At 38.7% G+C, this 17,352-nt stretch overlaps 2 protein-coding genes across 4 annotated transcripts; both read right to left on the bottom strand.

Moving 5' to 3' along the window:
* On the bottom strand, nt 354-10,787 carry LOC109710475 (serine/threonine-protein kinase EDR1-like). 3 transcript variants are annotated; one of them, XM_020233075.1, is made up of 17 exons: nt 10,496-10,787; nt 9,125-9,510; nt 8,349-8,552; nt 7,850-8,041; nt 7,163-7,422; nt 6,161-6,283; nt 5,907-5,999; nt 4,889-4,984; nt 4,324-4,410; nt 3,833-3,947; nt 2,728-3,028; nt 2,511-2,634; nt 2,397-2,416; nt 2,064-2,220; nt 1,517-1,805; nt 799-871; nt 354-713 (listed from the first exon to the last, which is right to left on the bottom strand). In XM_020233075.1, exons 2-17 carry the CDS (start codon nt 9,368-9,370, stop codon nt 631-633), a joined length of 2,463 nt encoding a protein of 820 aa, XP_020088664.1. In that variant the 5' UTR covers nt 9,371-9,510; nt 10,496-10,787; the 3' UTR covers nt 354-630. The 3 variants fall into 3 exon arrangements, with proteins under 3 accessions (XP_020088664.1, XP_020088665.1, XP_020088667.1); XM_020233076.1 differs by having other exon boundaries at nt 9,125-9,455; XM_020233078.1 differs by lacking the exon at nt 4,889-4,984.
* Nucleotides 14,473-16,617, bottom strand: LOC109710256 (peptide-N4-(N-acetyl-beta-glucosaminyl)asparagine amidase A-like; the record flags this gene model as incomplete). The annotated part of the gene is made up of 1 exon (XM_020232766.1): nt 14,473-16,617. A coding segment is annotated over one exon (1,788 nt), but the record flags the coding sequence as incomplete, so codon positions are not given.

Below are 17,352 nucleotides of genomic sequence, written 5' to 3'. Positions count from 1 at the left end.
TAGCTTAAGTAAATTTTGTCTGATTTTTCCTAACTTTTATTTCCTTTTGTTTAAACTCAGTACTCTCGGATTTTTTTTTCCATTTTAAAACATAATACTATCGTTTCGGATATTACTGCTTGTAACTTCTCCAACAGGGTCGAAAAAGAACCCACACGGCTATAGCCTATAAAAATCATCACATAGAAAAAGTAAAGCCTCTGGTACGGATAAGAAATAAACAAGGGAAGGTAATGCTTTGAGTTTACAAATTACAGAAGAACTCTCAACAATAAACTAAAAACATTCTTATGAGAACTGACATATGAAACTGCAATATATTTCACTGTGCTCACGCAACTTTCACCATCAGAAGCATTCAAAAAGCAGTGGAATCTTAATTTAGTTCTGGAAGAAGTCACAAAATTCATTCTATTGTGCAGTAAAATTTGTGCAATTGGGATCATATTGGAAGAAGCAGTGAAAGTAAAAAAAATGCTAAGGAATCTTGTCTCTCACAGCACAGATTGCTAATTTACAATTTCAGGTGGACAGGGTAAAGCACTAACACAAAAAGAAAAATGATACAGAAAACGCAAGCTGATGTTTTGTTGCCTCAACAATTGATATACAAATTCGCAGCATATTATATCAGCAAAGAGTGTATTCGCAATCGAGCAAGCGGGTAAGTATCTCCTGGCAGTTCGGTCTTTTCTCAGACTCCGCCCAGCAATCTGCACAAATGGAATTAAAACTGATAATCCTTGCAACAATAGTAAGATATTCATTTGAAATATGCTGCGTCAAACAATGAAATACCTGAAATTAGGCAGCCAAGAGGCCCATCAGGAATTTTTAGCCTTGCTCCTTCATTAGCAACAGAGTAGACAACCTGAATGAAAAATAGCAGATATAAGAGTACATTGAAGGTTTAAATATCTCCATATATATAAGTCTAACGGAGCCGGTCGTCGATTTAGAAGCCGCATTATTAAAAACAACTTGGTAGCACGGAGGCCTCCGTGCTGCTGATAGTATACCAACCTAGCTCTATATATATATACATATATCGCTTCAAAGGTGCAGTCTCTTTCAAAATTATCAACATCTCATGTTGGTTAGTCATTGGACTGGTTGGCTGGATTAGCTTGGTCCAAGTTTCTAAGATGCTTTTTGAAGACTCTTATAGGGACCTTTCTGTAGGGTCATGTGGCTTTTCTTATTATTGAATTAGTTAAGTCTTTCTGACTCCCGACCCCACAAAAAAGAAAAAAAAAAAGAGGGTCTGCAGGTCCTTGGTTTTGTATCCAAAAAGTTCTCTAAAGAAGGGCATTTAGATTAAGCAAAAGAGGTATATATGCCAATGAAATTAAGTTTTGGAAGCCATGTGAGAATTCAGATTTTAAGGAATGTAAATGTAGAAAGATTATCTTTCAGGGGTAAAGAGAGTCTATTTCTCATTTGATTTTTTGTTAGGCTACTTTCCTTTCCTTGTAGTATGCTGATAAGGGAGGATAAAGAAGCGAGAATGGCTTACTTGGACTGATGGTTTCCCTTCCCACGGCCTATTTAGGGTGCAGAGTTCCCACATTATCACTCCAAGACTGAAAATATCGCATTTTTCTGTGAAGGGTTCATTGCGCATGAGCTCCGGAGCCATCCATTCGGGAGTTCCTGCAGATGAATTGTCACTCATCGGAGCACCAGTCATTGCTCGAGAGAGCCCAAAATCACAAATCTTGACAGTCCAGTGCCTATTCACCAGACAATTTGCACTTTTCAAATCACGGTGGACTATTTTCATGCGGTGCATGCACATCAACCCCCTAATGTAAATTGACAGAATCAACAGTTAGACGAAAGAACAATCTCAATAACAAAAAGGATAACTATGACCCTTAGTCAGAAACTTCACAAGACAATTATGCATCTAAGAGAGATTTTCAGCACATGCTTTACAAAAATAAACACCAAATTGTGTAAGTTTTGGTGATACTTTTTACAACATTTAGTAGTTTTGGTGATACCTTTTACAACGTTTAGTGGAATAGGTAGCACTCTTAATAATGATATATCAGTCTCACCTGCAAATATCACGAAGCATTTTCAACCTCCTACGCCAGTTGAGCTTCTTTTTCTGCCCACTCATATGAATTAGATAATATAATGAACCCATCTCCATGTACTCGGTGACCAGTGATAGGTGAGGAGGCCTCATGCATGCTCCCAGGAATAATATTACTGCAATAAAGAGTATCCAGAACATGAAACTGGATAAAAACTTTATATAACAGATGATATGAACTTAAGTTTCATTAGCGGATTCAAATTCGTAATACTTCATGATATACAAAACTAAATAATAAGAAATTCATATGAACTGATCTCTGATGGGTATAATTTGGATGAGGCAATACCATTTGGATGTCGAAGTCGGCTGAAAACAGAGGTAAGAAACATAATTAGACCAGAGAACACACAATGCGGTAATAATGAAGAGTGGCAATATCTCACAATAGCTTAAAACATACCTTAATATGGATATTTCATTGCAGAAATCTTCCATATTCTCAGCTGTCAAATCTTGCTCTAGAAATACTTTAATTGCAACATCTGTACCATTCCATATTCCCCGAAAAACCTCTCCAAAAAACCCTAAAGTAGAGAAAGCAAATACAATTAAAACTGTTTTCTGGTCAGAAAATACCAAATTCGCTGCGAATATTGTCGGTCAAGAAGAATACTTGCCTATTCCAACTCGAGTTCCAACAGTAAGCTCTGAAAAATCAATATGCCATTCTTCGAAAGGCAATAAAGGCTTGTTCAAGAATGGTGAAGACCGCAAGACTTTGTTCCATGTCGACATCAAATCTTCTGCCGTTAGGAAGTCTGAAGGTGTGCTTAACTCGGAATTGCGATCGCTGAATTCATGGGGGGATGAAGGTAACGATATTGCCTTCTGACTGGTGATTTGCCTTCTTGAAACATTGTACAAACTGGTTGCTCTACTAGATGATTCATCATTAATATTTAGATCATATTCTGCTACCTAGATACACAAGAACTGATTACAGTGGCAATTTGTTAAAAAGCACTTAGTCACCATTATAAGCAAAGAAAGAGCACGATTTATTAATATGATTATGTCTTTGGTTACAAATCATTACGTGCACAGAATGCGTTGGCAGGATAGAGAAACTCATTTTTGTCAAGTCAATTTACTATGATGGATGAACTAACTCTTCTCCTACTTAGCTACTAACAACTATCAATAGGTGATTTAGTTGAAATCGTTTTGTGAGAGAGATTAGTCCGATGCCATATTGTTATGGGTTCATATCTTAAGTTGGTAACATTGGAAAAAACACTCCGAATTATTTAGTTCAAGACCTTTTGCTTGGTTTTTTCGCTTGTTTCACCTGATTTCTTTTTCCAAACATGTTGTTAAATTGACATTAAATTCCACAATAAATGTACTAAAGAAGGAGGTAACTGGTAAAAGTAGTATCAAATGTCGAAAAAGTTTGAAAATGCACTTGCAACACTTTAAAAGCTATAATCACTAACAAACACGGCATTATGATACTATCATGAACACTAACCAGAACAGTTATGAAAATAGAATAAGCAAAGAGTCAGAAGTAAACATATAACAGTTTCCAGTTGGAACATAAAATAAATATTTCTAATTAAAGAGAATAAATAACCGTGCTTTGTCTTTATTCCTTCAGTTCTGAAAGAAGACAAGTATAACAGGGTAGAGACATTGGCAAACTACACCAAGATAAATAACAGGAAAGCAACAGAAAAAAAAGAGGAGAGAAAAGAAAAAAAAAATTTCTACAGCACATACATTTTGTGGCGAAGCATTTACATCCTCTTTTTTTGAATCCAAATGAGAACTTCCATCATTCTGGTCTCTTAAAAGGCGATTTTGCTTCATTGTTTCATTCATTGCGCGGACGGCCCTGATTAGAAACAAAAGGCAATTGCATATAAGTACAAAGATGTTCTAGAAAAGGTAAAAAGAGAACACGTAAATGCTCTCCTGTAAAATAAATGTACATAGCATTCTGTGATCAAACTTATTCTCTAAAAACGGTCGTCAGTTTTCTCAATTTTCTATTATGGCATTGGCTACATGCCTACATCATAACTTCATAAGACAAGACGATCCAGAAAATTGCTCACCTGCACACACATTAATTCACATGTACACATACAAACACTAGAATAGGTAAGCAGGCAAAGAGACATGCTATCCTAATCATGTTCAAATCAAGGGCATCTGACATTGCAATATCATACAAAATAAGCTAAATTCTAGCAGAAGCAAAGACAAACCTCACAATATCATCACCAATTTCAGGAGTAATACTAATGCTTCTTCTTCGAGCTCTACGAGTATTAGATGTTGATGCCCCATCTGACCTGTGAATGAAAAAGAATTTCCAACACATCATTCAAATGTACATTAATGTGGGGAAAGAATGTAAGATAAGGGTAAGAACTGAAGTGTAGTGGCATAGGCATGTTACTGCAGATAACTCCAATGAAAAATTGAATTACAGGCCCAATTAACAAAATTACAAGTAGAGACTAATACTACAAGAAAAGTGTCCTATAATGAGGCATCCGCCAATGTTGGATATTGGAAGGGGAAGATGTACAGTGGAGAGACTGTTCCCCTGACTCAAACTTGAGCAAATGAGGCACATGGGCAATTGTAAACTTGATATTTAGTTTATAAATGCAAGCATCAAGAAATTACAAATTTATAGTAAAAAGTTACAGTGCTACTCTAAGTCACTAGTTTGTCCTAGAATTACTCTAGAAAAGAGGGAGGAATCACTAGACTTCGGCTTAAATGGCTCATAAGGGGAAAAAAAATCACAACTTACTGAGGTACCTTGATGTGGCAACACCATCAGCATAATCTCTAAATGAATGTCTATCACCACTCAGCATGGACCTCCCGCGAACTCTAGACAAAGGATGCTCTGGGCTACATGGAGGAGTTTAATAAAACGTTTAGAGTAGAATGGCTGAGCTAATAACAGTTTGCATGCATTGAAGATTTCAAAATATAAGGAAAATAAGCAACTTAAGGATAGTAAGTACCTCATAAGAAAAAAACACAAGTCTAAACTAGGCTATACGGATAAAAGTTGCCAATAACAATTTTAACACCCCACCCGGTTGAGTTACCAAGTTTACTTGGACTTTCACAGAGAGCTCCTCTCAGCTAATTAGTTCCACATGTAGTCACTCAAAATTGGCAGTCAGACCCATCCCAATAGAAAAAAAAAGAAAACTTCTAAATTCTTGGAATGGATATTCAAGTGAAACTTCAATCATGACTACAGTATTATCAAAAGAACAATATGCAAAGCTCCTTACATGTCGATTTGGTTTTTAAAATTTGTCTGTTTATTGCAAGCCTGTGTAAATTTGAACATGTAAACTTTACATACTTCTCTGACAAGTCCTCTTGTCGGACTATTTCATGAAGATAGTTCCTAAGGGATCACCTATAAGCATACTATAATGGGAAATACATACAGAATGCACGAACAAGTCATCTGCTATAAAGTAATAAATGTGAGGAAGTCTAAAAGAGAAAAACACGGAATGCGATGGAGAATTAGAACTATGAGAACGAGTTAAAGATTTAGAAGGCAATTTACCACTAGTCTGATACTTTTTGCCTTAAAGCAAATGTTTAAATACCACTTAATTCATGAATATGCTGCACGAAGATTATTCTTATATAGTAATGATTTCATAGATAACTGACAACAATGAAGACAAAAGATAATCAAACAAAACCGGCTTGCCCTCTGGCATAAAATAGCAACTTGAACAAATTTAATAAGAACATTCTTCTTGAATGTAAAAAGAATTAGATAGAAAATTAAGAAGAAAACCTTGAACTAGCTGTCCTTTGTTGATCAGCAACGACTTTGCTCCTGCTACGACCCCAGAAAGCATTTGTAATGTTTGGTTCACTATGCGATAAACTGGGTGGTTAAGCCAAAAACTATGAATGAGAAATCTGGCTAAAATTCTACAAATTAGAAAATAGATAGACAAAAGCCCCCCCCAAAATAAAGAACCCAGAAAACCTTTGAAGTTAATGCTAAATGCTAATATCTTGCTTTGTAAAACAATACATTATCACCTTAATTTACTCTCAGCTAGACTGGCAGATCTCAACATGATATTCCGTAGTGAAGGGCCAGATACATTTGAGGCCTCAGTTCTTCGGATGCCTAAAGATCTGGCATTTTCGTCTAGTTCTTGACTGTAGAATGAGAAAGCAAAACTAAATAAAACAAACTGACAGCAAAATATGTTTAAGGAACTTCTATTTGCAAGTGATGGCACAAGTTGTCACAGCAAGTGCATGATAAGATAATTATAATCGAATGATACATTAGGAAAATGTTTTGATAGAAGGAAAAAAGCAGAAATGCATGTGAACCTATAGCGGTTGTTTGGGTATGGGTCAAGGGTCTTTGATACGTAATAATTTGATGACACATCATAGATCAAAGTTATGCCTTTTTCCTACTTTAAAAAGCAACTCAACCTGGTTACAATCTAACAATCTATGCACTGTTACATGCATTTGTTCTTATTTTTTGCATATGTATGAAACTTGTTTCATGCTTATCTTGTCGCGGTGGAGTTTATTTCAACCTTTCTTCTAGATTTTAGCTTCAATAAGATAGAAAACAATCTTTCTGATTCTAATTTTGAATTTTGTACCAGCAATCCTATCTGGAAGACGTCTTTGTTGGCGTTGCTCACCAATTTTTTAACGAAAAATAACCAATTGACCGGAGAGGTCATGTTAATTGTTAAACATGTTGGGTCCAGGTTGGGTCGGGATAACTCAACAGGTTCAAATCATGATTACCAACCCCAGGGCATGGTTTGCTAGTTCACAAAGAGAAAAGCTTATTTAAAAAATAGCAACTCATTCAGAATAGCATGATGATGAGTAGAAACCCAACAATTATGAATGAGCAAAAGGACCTTTTATGTTCACCAAAATGTTAATATCCAAAATATACCATGGGACAAGATCCACCTATAATTATCATAGAAGACTGTAATAAAAAGAATGGCTATAAACAGATATAAGAAAGTATCCAAAAAGACTGCAATATCCACATACCTTTCACCATCAATTCTCTCATAAAAGCCACACAAAGGACTATTAGGTTCAAGGGGAGAATCACAAGAATCATAATCAGCAGAGTCACTCTCTCCAGCTGCAGAAATATGGGATGTGAAAATAGCCTTGGCTGAGAATGGAACAAGTTGTCCTGGGAAACGCATCAGATCAACAAGCAACTCCACAGAGTTTAGCACAACTACCACAGACATATGCTTGTCCGAGTCTGTACATTCAACAGATTCATCACCAGGCAGGCCCTGCAAGGATTGAAAACATACTGAACAATTCAAGTATTGCCTCCAATAATCAACAAAATAAATCCTTGTTTGGCCTGGCTTCTGTAACTGGGAGTGGTGACCCACCCATTGACCAACCCAGTCCAACATAGAAATAACCAGATCCAGACATGAAATCTCATCCGAGAATCTGGTGCAAACAAAAGTTTCCCAGATTTAAGTCCGGGTCCAGATACATATCCTATAATTTGGACAAACTGGCTCCCCGAAAATAGAAGTTACAATTTGAAGTTTCTGCCTTGTGTTGTAGTGCAAAGCTGTTGATATTATTTTAGTTGAAAAACTTTCAGAGCTTCATCAAATAGCTCCAGCTAGGCCAAACAGAACCTAAATTCAAGTTGCATAGGTGAACATAGCCCTTATTCAGGGAAAAGAAATGAGACGTTACCACCACCAGTTTGCTCTCAAGACCTACAGAATCAGCAAGAACCTTAAACAGAATGGCCCTTGGCCTACATGATCCATGCCTTATCTGCCCCAAGAGTTGAATTCCACGATTTTCCATCAAATGAGCAATTTCTTCAGCTGTAGCTTTTGCAGGGCTCAACTGTGGATTTGGACGTTTATAAAAATCCGATACCTGTGCTCATCATCAAAATCAAACACAAAATATCAACCAAATCAAACTTATGAAGCAAGAATATGAAACAAGAACACCATTGAGAGTATGACAACAGAATCATTTGAATAGTTGAACTCAAAGATTTCCTAAGCTAACAACTAAATAAATAAAGCATTAAAGGTGTTCCGTCCATTGATATGTCCAGTTAATCAAACCAAAGCGCCGTAAATCATCCAAAGTAGGAACTATCGAATTACTAAGATTTGCAAATTACGTCCATGAAGAACCATGATATAACACGCTGTCCATGACAGATAGAACTCACCAAACCAGCAAGCTTTTTAATTAGTGAAGCTGGATTAGAGCTCAATCCTTTCACCAGTGCTGCACTTAATTGTTTAAGCATGGAAAGCTTCTTATCCTTATCTGCATCTACAAGAATGATCTCAGCTTTTAGCCCCTCAATCCCAAAAGAATTGAGGTCTTCTGGAGAAGGAATAGTGTCAAAAAGCTCCTTCAGCTTCTTATCCTGAACAAAACAAATCAAAAAATAAGAAGTTAAACAAATATTATTTATCAGACTTGCAGATAGTCTATTCTGAAAATGTAGAAATGTAAGAAAAACAAGTCTTATACTATAGCAGCCGAGAAAAACAAGAAAGCCATTTTCTAAAAAAAAAAAAACTGTAAAATGTATTGCTACAGAAAGGAATAAAATTCGCACCTCAATCCTTTTCTCAAACCCCAGAGAAAAAGAAAATGGATTAGGAAAAGCTAATAGAAAGCTCAACAGCAAATTAGAAATAGAAAATTAATATAGAAGTTTTATGTTGCACCTATGCAAAGCTAAGACTATAGTTGGTAAAAACTTCAAGGAAGTATCTGAAAATGCATAAATTTAAGGTTGTATAACAATTCATATCGACAATGTCAGAGTTCAAAACCAATTTGTTCCTTCACAATCTAGAGTCACTGCTTACGGTAAAGGTTCTTACACTGAAAACATCAAACAAGAAAGTTTCAAAATGCTATTTCTAGAAATAATAAATGACAGAAAAATAAGGTTAGCAACATGAGCAATTGAAAGTGAAATTTACTCACCGGAATGATAGAATAAAAACCATTTGGTATTGGACTGGATAATGTTCCAGTGGACCACAAAATCTGAGAAGCAGCCCGAGGCGAAAGTTCTTGTCCAGCATTAGAGGCCGAGCCAGCTGCGCCCAAATTCTGTTCTTCCGGCATTAAAGAAACAGACCGCAACTTGCCTGTTAGGTCTGAGGGCCACCAACTTGTATTCGGATTCGGAGCTTCCGATTTCCCAGGATCACTTGGGATATCCTCCATCGGCAATAAATTATTGAATTACATATCATTTCCTCCCATTTGTCACCCCATGGTTCTCATGATCTGCCTAAATAAGATATCACAACTACAGAAACCAGGTCCCAAAACATCTTTCTCATAAGTTCTTCCATTCTAATGGTCTGCAACATAAATTAATTAACTGATAATAAGTGCTTTCTTATGAACAAAAATGAATATCCCCAAGTACAAAGCTCTACAAAAAAAGTACATCCCACGACAGACATCATGCACAGGCCTTATCCTATTTATGGTAGTAATCCAATTAATCCAACTAAACACTCAAACAGTAAAAAATTATATCTTTTATGTACGTTTCCTTATTGCCCAAATTTTTTTCATAAAATATTGCTTGTCATTTAACTGCCTTTTAACTGTCTATGAAATTTTTCCTTTTTGGGGATAATGACTGCGAGTGACTGCAACCATTAGATAACACTGTTTGTTACCACCATCATACCGAATTGTAAAAGCATTATCCTCAGCAATCTCCTCTTTCACACTGTAATCAACAGATCCAATATAACGACAATAACTTTCCGTTACGAGTTCCATCAAACCAACAAAAGCACAGCCATCGATAACTAAATTTGTAATAATGACCAGATATATGATATGGATTTACCACTATCTAAAAACCACGTTATCAAAACCATAACCATATCCACAATCATGTTAGATATGGATATGGATTTGCAACACCGATTAATCTGCTATCAACTCTAAACAGTTAGTTAGTTGAAATCATTGATTATACCAAAAAAAGAAAAGAAAAAAACAAACCCACAAAAATAGAAAAAAAATTATTCGAACACCGAGCAACTTCCCATCGGATCAAAACTAACCGTATACAAAATATCCTTTTCTTCAGTAATCTAGCCAATTAATCTAGCAAATTATCGCATCCAAAACAGAGGTAACGATAAAAAAAAATATGTATAAAAAAAACACTAATTCAACCTTCTAGATGATAGATCAGAACAAATTTAATCAAAAACAACGCATCAGAGCGCTTTTCAACTGGAAAGCTAAATTCGGATCGAGGAAAAGAGATCTGAAACCCGAATTGATGCGAATCCGAAGACAAACGGAGAGCGGAACACTCACCGATCCATCCGGGCAACGCATTGCTCCCCCCGAATCCCGTCCGAATCCGGAATTGGGCGCCGCCGAGTTCGTTCGGGGGGATCCTAGGGCATCACGAAGAAGAGAGAGAGAGAGAGAGAGAGAGAGAGAGAGAGAGAGAGATGAGGGGAAGAAGAGGTGAGAGCGATGGGGGAAGAGGACGAAGAGAAAGAGGGGAGGGATCGTGGAAACTTCCCCGAGGTGGTGACGCTATTCGAGTTTATAGGTGGCGTAGCGTAGGGGCGAGGGGGATGAAGGGGTCGGAGGGAACGCGAGTGGGGGGCAACGTTGGTGAGGTGTTTGGACCGGATTGTGTTGTTGACTCTGAACCGGTTCATGCACAAAGAGACAAAAATAGCCACAAACATTAGCGTATCTTTCACAAATACACCAACTATATGTAGGGTCCGGCTACTATACTATCATGAGTACGATTGCCCTCGTACTCATAAGTTGTTTTCAATGATAGAGCTTCCGAATCGACGATCCACACCGTTAAACGTTATTTACAGCATTTAAAACTTTTAGAAATCAAATTTTATAAATTTTCGACATCATTTACCGTACGATCAAGATGTCACAAATTTGACAATTTTTAACGGCCGGTATGGAATTCTTGCTAGTTTAACGGTGTAAAAGAATCGGAATTTGTTGAATTTTTTTATAGAAAATTCTATTCATTACATAGATAAAGATCAATAACTCCGATCTTGAATTGAAGGATCTGATCATCTTTTTTAGGACGTTGTTCGATTTTGACCGTTCATTTTATGCCCATTTGATAGACTTTATTATGATTTCGAAAACTTACGAAATTTTTTTTCTAAAAGTTTCAAATACTCTAGATCATATTTAACGGAGTGGATCGTCGATTCGGAAGCTCCATCATTGAAAACAACTTATGAGTACGAAGGCTCCAATACTCATAATAGTATAGTAGCCATGGCCCTATATGTATATATATATAGTTCAAACTTTATTTTTTTTTTAATATTTACAGTAATAGCGAAATTTACTGTTAAAAAAATAAACTAAGCAGATAACATCGGTTATCTTTCTCTCTCTCAAAAAAAAAGTTCAAATATTTTGTGTTATTTTTCAAAAGTCTAAGTTATACAGGATATTAACGTTCGTTATGGAAGATTATTTTCATTTCAAATTCAGAATTACAGGAACATTGCAGCTTCTACCAGCTTCATCAATTGCTCTCGGGCTTCAGAAGCTTTGTTGTTTTCTGATGACCTGCACTGCGTTTCTGGACCACACCACCGCAGCCGATGATGCAGGCCGAATGGCCTTTTGCATCATATTGTACGTTCGCGACAAAAACCGAGCCAAATGGGACATCACTTTCGTAGGTGTAAAACGTTTGGCTTTTATTTGTCCACATCTCCAGTAAAATAAGATGGGACCAATCTTCAACTAGTCATGTAACTTTTCTCCCACTGGCTTTAGAGCCATTAATTCGAACCGCGAACCCTGTGATTCACGTGACAGATTCAAATGACCACTAAATCATGAGACCCCTGTGATTTTAGTTGGATGATGCAGTTCCACTCACTACTACGGTTTTCACCCTGTAAAAAGATGGAATTGTTGTTGGGTGTTACTGTTAGACCATCTTTTTGTTTTCTGAAAAACTGCTGCTCACATCAAGACTAACTACTGCAGCTCAAATTCCTGCTAACATTTTAAAAAGCTCCAACAAATGGACTTGAAAGTTTTACTCTTGTCCGTATCTGATATGGGTGGCTAAAAAATTGATAGTTAATATCCAAAGTTTCATGTTAGAAAATTATTTTTTATATTTTTAGCTTAATTTATTTTTTTTTAAATGAATAAAATAAATTATCAATTATCTTTCTCTTAAAAAATAATTAAAAATAAAAAAATGCTAAATGATTTTCTGACATGCCTCTTCAACTACGCTTGTAACTGCTTGCCAAATGGATCAATTTTAGCAGCACACTCAAGCCGCAATGCGCAGAAAAGAAAGAAAATGCTCAAGTAGCTCAACCACATATAGAGAACCAAGCCCTTAGTCAAGCAAAGGTGCAGTAAGCAGAAAACACTCACAAATCACGGATTCACGGTTGGATTAATAAGTGATGAAATATTTCAGTTTTAGTTGAAATAAGAGATTTCAGAATATGCAAACCACAGAAAACATTCTAAGCAGAAACAAGCAAACCATATTAGCAATCATAACCAATAATATAATCAACAAAACATATGTCAATCAAGCTTCCTTTTACAAATTTTTCCGGTCAAATAAAAATTTGGATGCAGAAGGTCTATCTCGTCTTTTCAAAATTTGACAATTAATTAAACAGGTGATCAGCTATACCTATTTTGTACTTTTTTTTGAGAAATAGGTAGCAAGGTACCTGCTTCATTCATTAAGCAAAATGAATTTAGCATACAATTTGGAAGCAGCTAGGGCCTCCGAACCGAGGAAACAAGAGAAAGAAAGAAATAAAAAACAAGAGAACAAAAGCCAAGTCCCTGAGGCCCAGTAAACACGAGCAAACTAAAAAAAAGGGGGGACAGAGGGCAGAGCTCCAAGGCCGGGGGATATTCAAAGTGCTTCGTTCCAGGCTTCGATCAAAACGGCGACACGTTCGAGAGCCCTGGAAACATCAAGGGGCACGTCGCGGAAGCAAATGCCGTTGCGCTCCGTCCAGACAACCCACCAAATTGCCGCCAACTTGGTTACCTATTTTGTACTTATTTCTTACCTAAGAACTGTAGTAGAGTACAGAGCTCCATCATATTCGAAAAAGGGAAAAAAAACGATTTTCTGCAATTACAATAATGCTGAGGACTTTTTTCCAGTAATTTATGCTGTCGTCTGGAGCAGTTCGGATGCAAACAAGACAAGTAAATAGACATCAACTTTAAAGTTATCCAACAAAGTTTGCATCAGAGTGACTCTGGTCAACTATGCTCGCTGTACAGACATATTGAGACAAAAAGATAAACAGGAAGTATGTTTTATATTGCATCAAATAGAAGCTGTTTTTTGGTTATTTTTCCCGAAAGCAAAATATACAAACTTTCACCTTTGTCTTTTCTTTAGACTAAATACAATGGCCTTGTAAGTAAACCCACCCTTACCTTCTTACAAGTTACAACAACAACAACAACAACAACAACAACAACACACACACCAGGAATAAATACGAAAACAGAGAAAACACAGGAACTTAATTTTATACCAAAGCTAAGCATAGACACTTACAACTTTATCGTTACCTATCACAGTGAACAATTTACAAGTAAAGCATGGTGAAACATGCAAAACATACCGAGGATGAGAAGGTTTTGGAGCTGTCTTTTGAATCCAGAGATTGCTACAGACCAAGTGAAAAATACCATTGGCCATTTACCAGAAAAGGCACAGATCTAATTAAGCAGTTAGTGATGAACCAATTGCGAGGCTAAGATGGATCTTCCAACTACGAAAGTGACATGTCATTTTTATTGGTTGAACATAGAAAAGAATCTCTTGTGTTGTGACGACCCCCTTCCAGGAGGGTCACTTGTCCTAGAGCTTCTATAATCCTAACACGCTTAATTCTTTTAATCTTTTAGGCTTAACCACAGCCCAAATGCTATAGCCGCATTAAGTGGTTTAGTCCTATAATACCTTGTATATAGGATTATTTCGAAGGACTATTTCAAATGTTAGGAGTGTCACATGTATATTGAACTCAAGGTAACTAGTAATTAAAGTAGACAAAAAAAAGGAGAAAGAAAACTTAAACGATAGGATAGCACTGCAATTGGCATCCTTTGTGCTTCCTTTTTTGATTCTCAATAAGGAAACTTTACAATTACAAAAAGAATTAAGTGGAGACAGAACAAAAAAGTGTTGTATTCAGCAAAATAATTTAGGCAAATACTGAGTGTAACCCTTCATCTATTATGGTAGGATGTGATTAAGAAAAGGCACCAGGTTTTAAAAATGATCACGGCTCTACTGTGGGCATAATTCACGCTACAGAGGATGGCAACAATTTGCTTTCCTAAGAATAGAAAAATAGACATTACAACTATCAACTTTTGATTCATCCCCAAGCATAATGTGCCGAGAATTTAAGGAATCAATATTTCTAATAGTACTTCATCTAAAATAATATTGGAATAAATCAACTAGCATTTGAGAGTGAACTTGGTAAAACAGAGAGCAATGCCAATATCTAAGCTAAAACTTACAAGCATTCTCGACGGAGCCATCAAGGTGAACTCCATTATTAATAAATAGAATCACCCCAACCCAAATCACATAATTTAGTGCCCCCATTCTTCTTCATCTAGTTCTCTTCAGATGCATAATAAGTCCCCCGGGCCGGGAAAGTAGACCATTCGGTGAAAAAATTTCCGGAACTAACCGATGCACTCTCAGTGCAGGACTTCTCAGATTCATCAAAAAGAATAGTGTAGTTACTACTGCTTACATTCCTGAAGTAGCAACCGTCGGTACTCTCGTATCTATACACTTGCTGGGTACTCCCTATTCCGCTAGTAACCAAGTTTCCTTTCACTGTCATATTACCCTCTGCGGTTTGCAAATTCCGTAAATTGCTGAAACTGAACCCGAACCTCTCTCCCGATATCCTCTTTTCATCGAATTCCAATGAAACATTCACGACCGTAGAGTAGGTATCGTTTGTTTGGTCTGTATTCCCCGTGTATACGTAAAGTGGGAAGGTTTGGAAGACTTCTTCCGAATACAAAACTGAAGAAGGGTTCTTCGTAAATGTGCCGTAATTCGAATCTATAGTCTGGTTTACGGCCTGAGAGCTGCCGTTTGCAGCGAACACCATCAAATTCTCATAATTTAGCCTTTGGAAGAAATGAGTTGTGATCTTCCCATAAGAAGACTTCACCCACCCGGTAGAAGATATACGCCTGTTCGCGCTAGTCATGAACTTCCCATCAGGCCCCTTGAATTGAGAAACCACCGTGGGCGTAAAATCGGGCGCTTCGTGTTTGATCAAATTCCCCACAGAATAAGAGCTTTGGCTATCCAACCAAAGATGCAAATTGGCATCCACATACCAAACGTCCAAAGCGTCTGTAACCCCGAACCCGAATTCGTGCGGCTGTCCATCCAAGATCTTGCCGAGAAACGGGGTGATCTCGATATCATAGGACGGCAAATCGAACGAGCCGATCCCCGTAATGGGCCTCCACAGAAGGGGATTGATCCCTCCGGTGTAGATCACAGTGAAGGGCCAAACGGCGCCGACTACTTCACCATCTAACCGCACGGTGACCTCCCTAAAAGCCCCATTGCCCGGCACGCCGGTGAAATTGTTTGCAGATATGTAGCTATCGGGAGGATTGGTATACCAGAATTCGTCGTCCTGGTGGAAGGAGATGTAGACTTCGACGACGGCGCGGTAGGCGTTCCGCGGGATCGCGAGGTGCTTCGATTGGACGTCGGTGGAATTCTGGATCGGGAACCACAACCCGTCGTCGAGAGGCAGATTCCGCGAGATCGGGAGGACGAGGTCGGCGGGGGAGGTGAACGCGGGGGGGCGGCGGTGGGAGGAGGCGCCGGCGAGGGCGGAGTCGAAGTAGAAGTGGAGGGAGACGTTGACGTGGTAGATGCCGGTGTAGGTGGAGTCGACGAGGTTGCCCAAGTAGACGGCGAGGGTTTGGGGGGAGGCGAAGAGGGAGGAGTACTTGGTGACGTCCTTCCGGACGGTCCAGAGGATGCCGGCGGGGCGGGGCTCGGCGGTGCAGCTGCGGAGGAGCTCGACGCCGCCGAGCCAGACGCCGAAGATGCGGTCGAACTGGCGCCCGCGGCACGCCGCCGACCACTCGAGCACGGCGCGGACGGGGGAGCGGCGGCGGAGGTGGCGGCGGAGGCAGCGCGGGGGAGCGTAGGAGGCGGTGGCGGGGGGCTTGGAGTAGGTGGAGGCGAAGTCGTGTTGGAGGAGGAGGAGGGAGCATGAGGAGTTGGAGGAGGGGACGGGGCGGGTTACTTCGAAGAAGGTGGTGGGGGAGGGGGCGGCTTTGGGGGAGCGTAGGTGGAGCTCGGATGTGGAGAGCTTGAGCTTGTGGAGATGAAGATGGAGGAGGAGGAGGAGGAGGAGGAGGAGGAGAGATCCTTATTATTAGATTAGATTAAAGAAATTATTGGAGCAGTAGTAATTGTTGGTTTCATTTTTGTCGCTATCGTTGGTAGGAATAGGATTGTTGCTTTTCATGGAAGGAGATAAACAACAATATTCTCCGCGGTTGCTGTTACTCGTCACTGATCTTTTACCAGTCTGGCTGGCACCGTAAAATTAAGTAAATAAATAGTCACAGGTGGCGGAGAAATTGTTGCCTGCGCCAGGTTTGTTTGTACAAACCGATTCATCTGAATAGGCCGTCGTAAATCGTCATACATTAACTAATTAATTAATTATTATTATTTGTTACGTATTTTATTTCATATGTTGAATGGTTGGTTGACACGTCCGCTTCAGGTGTCTTACGATGGATTTTACTTTAACTATTATTAAAGGAAAATCGGGGAAAGAGAAAGGAAACAAAGTTTGATTGGGCGATGAAAACGGTAGGTAATGTATCGGGATTCTCGGGTGATTCGGTATCTTCAAAGTCGAGCGACGAAAAAGTGCACCACTCTAATGGGAGCCGTTGGATGCCGGCTCCAGTCCCGGGCGTGCCGCGTGCACATGTAGGCTGAATTATGCGGCTCGGCCCATTTGTTTTCTACGTCGAAATGGTCGTCATTCGAGCCCCCGTCCTGTATGGATTTGGGTCATGCTGTGTGAAAACTCGTATTTCAGTGGGTTTGCAAGGCATGATCCAGCACAGCT

Source organism: Ananas comosus, linkage group 5 (assembly GCF_001540865.1).
Source record: "Ananas comosus cultivar F153 linkage group 5, ASM154086v1, whole genome shotgun sequence".
NCBI classification, from domain to species: Eukaryota; Viridiplantae; Streptophyta; class Magnoliopsida; order Poales; family Bromeliaceae; genus Ananas; species Ananas comosus.
This window is presented reverse-complemented; position numbering and strand designations above follow the sequence as displayed.